The 3,570-nt window shown below is 52.6% G+C and overlaps 1 protein-coding gene across 1 annotated transcript in view; it reads left to right on the forward strand.

Annotated features, from left to right (window-relative positions):
• The first annotated feature begins 603 nt into the window (after window positions 1-603).
• LOC123753895 (uncharacterized) overlaps window positions 604-3,570 on the forward strand; it is a 3,086-nt gene continuing 119 nt past the window's right edge. Inside the window, exons 1-2 of the mRNA XM_069305920.1 lie at window positions 604-620; window positions 1,538-3,570. The exon at window positions 1,538-3,570 is cut by the window's right edge and continues 119 nt beyond it. Coding sequence (XP_069162021.1) covers window positions 618-620; window positions 1,538-3,166 — 1,632 coding nt within the window. The 5' untranslated portion in view covers window positions 604-617 and the 3' untranslated portion in view covers window positions 3,167-3,570. The remainder of the gene's footprint in view (window positions 621-1,537) is intronic.

The following is a 3,570-nucleotide window of genomic DNA, read 5'->3' on the forward strand; positions in this document are numbered from 1 at the left end:
CTTTTATCAAAATTAAGTTAAGTCATACTTGTGAGATTTGTCAATTCCAAATATTTATATAACAAAGGGTTCCAATATGTGTATAAACAGCCTTATCTTGAGGTTATCTTGAGATGATTTCGGGGCTTTTAGTGTCCCCGCGGCCCGGTCCTCGACCAAGCCTCCACCCCCAGGAAGCAGCCCGTGACAGCTGACTAACACCCAGGTACCTATTTTACTGCTAGGTAACAGACGCATAGGGTGAAAGAAACTCTGCCCATTGTTTCTCGCCGGCGCCGGGGATCGAACCCAGGACCACAGGATCACAAGTCCAGTGTGCTGTCCGCTCGGCCGACCGGCTCCACTCGGCCGACCGGCTCCACTCGGCCTTTAACACAATCAGTTAATGACTAAAACCAAGTCTTCCGTAGATACACTTAAGTCAACGATTCCAAATCAATGAAAAGAGTGCTTTCCCATCCACGCTGGGGCATCGGGTCAAGGATGGTCTATTTCAGAGAAATTTTGTCCAGACGTCGTCGCTGTGCGCGCCGAGACCTTGGGCTTTGCCGGCCGTGAGTCCCGCGCTATATAAGTAGACCTGACAGCTTCCCACGTCAAGTCCCCGGAGCGCAGCCATGGTAAGAGCACAACTTGACTTACCAACTTCCTTCTCGTGCCTCTGAATGTTCTTGATTACGCAACTTCCTGTTGCTGGATTAAATGTGAAATCATTGACAAATTGTTCGAATATCTAGTTTTTTGAGGAACATGAACTAGTGACTTGAAAATGATACTTGTATAGTTGTCTCAGTGGACGTTTAAATGATCTGAATACTGGTATCTTTCCCGGCATCGTCCTCACGCCTCTAATAACGGCCATTGCGAAACCACTTCCTCTCCATGGAAAGAATTTGTGTATTTTATATAGTGAAAAAGTGTTCTGTAATTCCTTTTGTTTTTGCGAGCGTCATAACATGACAGAGGCGCCTTGCTCAACCTCTTCAACGTGTCAGTAATAGACGCTGTTACACAACACTTAACTCTGGTTTAAACGGGAAAGCTTTAGGTCAATTACATTGTTAAATATTGCTTTTCAGTATTTAGAAATGGTCTCTCAATTTTGCCAACATATTCTCCGGTAATTGTGATAAGAACACACGTGCCTTTTCTTAACTCTTATGCTGTTCAAAATATATTTGCTGTCCAGAGTTCATGCCATTGCATTAAACGGGTAATTCGTGAAAAAACCTTAGGATGGTTAAGGAAAAACATCTGGCAGATATTTCCCCGCCAGAGCGAGCTGTCTGTGGCTCGTACTTTCAATCCGTCTTCCTAAGGTTTCCCAACGTCAAGAAACCGACGTACTAAAGTGCCCTTATCCTGTCCTACCAGAGGACCCAACACAGAAAACGGGACAGTATGTCAATTTCGCGAACCTCTACCATTTTCTAGTACGAGGATTTTTGGCCTTAAGGAGACCATTCGTCAAAATGCGATGTTCTATTAGGAGGACGAGTTGCGTATCTTTTAATGTTTCTTGTTTCCATTTTTGCAGAGTTTGTTGATCTTCTGTCTGGTGTTGCTCTCGTCCAGGGCCCTCGCTGAACTCCCAAGCGGGGCTGCCCATGGCGGACACAAGGGGCTTGGCGCCGGGCTTGGAGGAGGCTTAGGAGGTGGACACGGAGGCTTCGTCGGCGGCGGACATGGCTTGTCTGGTGGGCACATCGGAGGTGGAATAGTCTCTGGAGGCTTTGGAGGTGGACACGGAGGAGCCATCAGCGGTGGCCACGGAGGCGGCTTCGGTGGAGGAAGCTTTGGTGGTGGACACGGAGGAGGCTTTGGTGGTGGAGGCTTCGGAGGTGGACACGGGGGAATCATCGATGGTGGAATTGGAGGTAGCATCGGTGGAAAGCATGGAGGAGGAATCATTAGTGGTGGACACGGAGGAGGCATCGGAGGTGGACACGGGGGAATCATCGATGGTGGAATTGGAGGTGGTATCGGTGGAAAGCACGGAGGAGTCATCAGCGGTGGACACGGAGGAATCATTGACGGTGGGATTGGAGGTGGACACGGAGGAGGCTTTGGTGGTGGACACGGAGGAATCATCGATGATGGAATTGGAGGTGGTATCGGTGGAAAGCACGGAGGAGTCATCAGCGGTGGAAGCATAATCTCTGGAGGCTTTGACGGTGGACACGGAGGAGTCATTGATGGTGGACACGGAGGCGTCATCGGTGGAAAAGATGATGGAATCCTTGGTAGTGGTCATGGAGGATTCATCAGCGGTGGACACGGAGGAGTTGGTGGTGGATTTGGAGGCGCCGGTGGCAAGCACGGAGGAGTCGTCGGTGGTGGCCACGGAGGATTCATCAGCGGTGGACACGGAGGAGTTGGTGGTGGATTTGGAGGCTCCGGTGGCAAGCACGGAGGAGTCGTCGGTGGTGGCCACGGAGGATTCATCAGCGGTGGACACGGAGGAGTTGGTGGTGGATTTGGAGGCTCCGGTGGCAAGCACGGAGGAGCCATCGGTGGTGGACACGGAGGAGTTGGTGGTGGATTTGGAGGCTCCGGTGGCAAGCATGGAGGAGCCATCAGTGGAGGACACGGAGGATTCATCAGCGGTGGACACGGAGGAGTTGGTGGTGGATTTGGAGGCTCCGGTGGCAAGCACGGAGGAGTCGTCGGTGGTGGCCACGGAGGATTCATCAGTGGTGGACACGGAGGAGTTGGTGGTGGATTTGGAGGCTCCGGTGGCAAGCACGGAGGAGCCATCGGTGGTGGACACGGAGGAGTTGGTGGTGGATTTGGAGGCTCCGGTGGCAAGCTGGGAGGAGTCGTAAGTGGTGGACATGGAGGATTCATCAGTGGTGGACACGGAGGAGTTGGTGGTGGACTTGGAGGCATCGGTGGCAAGCACGGAGGAGCCATCGGTGGTGGACACGGAGGAGTTGGTGGTGGATTTGGAGGCTCCGGTGGCAAGCTGGGAGGAGTCGTAAGTGGTGGACATGGAGGATTCATCAGTGGTGGACACGGAGGAGTTGGTGGTGGACTTGGAGGCATCGGTGGCAAGCACGGAGGAGCCATCGGTGGTGGACAATGGAGGATTCATCAGTGGTGGACACGGAGGAGTTGGTGGTGGACTTGGAGGCATTGGTGGCAAGCACGGAGGAGTCGTCGGTAGGTGGCCATGGAGGAGGCATCGTGGGAAAGGGGGCAGCCACGGCAAGCGTAAGCTTCAACCTAGGTGGTGTTGGTGGTGGCCTTAAGGGACACGGAGGCATCTCTAGTGGACATGGAGGTGGTTTTGTTGGCGGACACGGAGGATCAGTCATTGGTGGAGGATATGGAGGTTCCTTTATTGGCGGTGGACACGGATTAGGCGTCGTCAGTGGTGGACACGGAGGAGGCGCCATTCGGTGGAGGACACAAAGGAGGCGTCATCGGCGGAGGACATGGATTAGGTGTCATTGGTGGTGGACACGGAGGAGGCGTCCATGGTGGAGGACACAAAGGAATCTCTACACCATATGGGAAATAAACTATCGAAGAACATTAGAGTTATCACGAGTTTTCTAAGTATGATAA

Source organism: Procambarus clarkii, chromosome 6, assembly GCF_040958095.1.
Source record: "Procambarus clarkii isolate CNS0578487 chromosome 6, FALCON_Pclarkii_2.0, whole genome shotgun sequence".
NCBI lineage: Eukaryota > Metazoa > Arthropoda > Malacostraca > Decapoda > Cambaridae > Procambarus > Procambarus clarkii.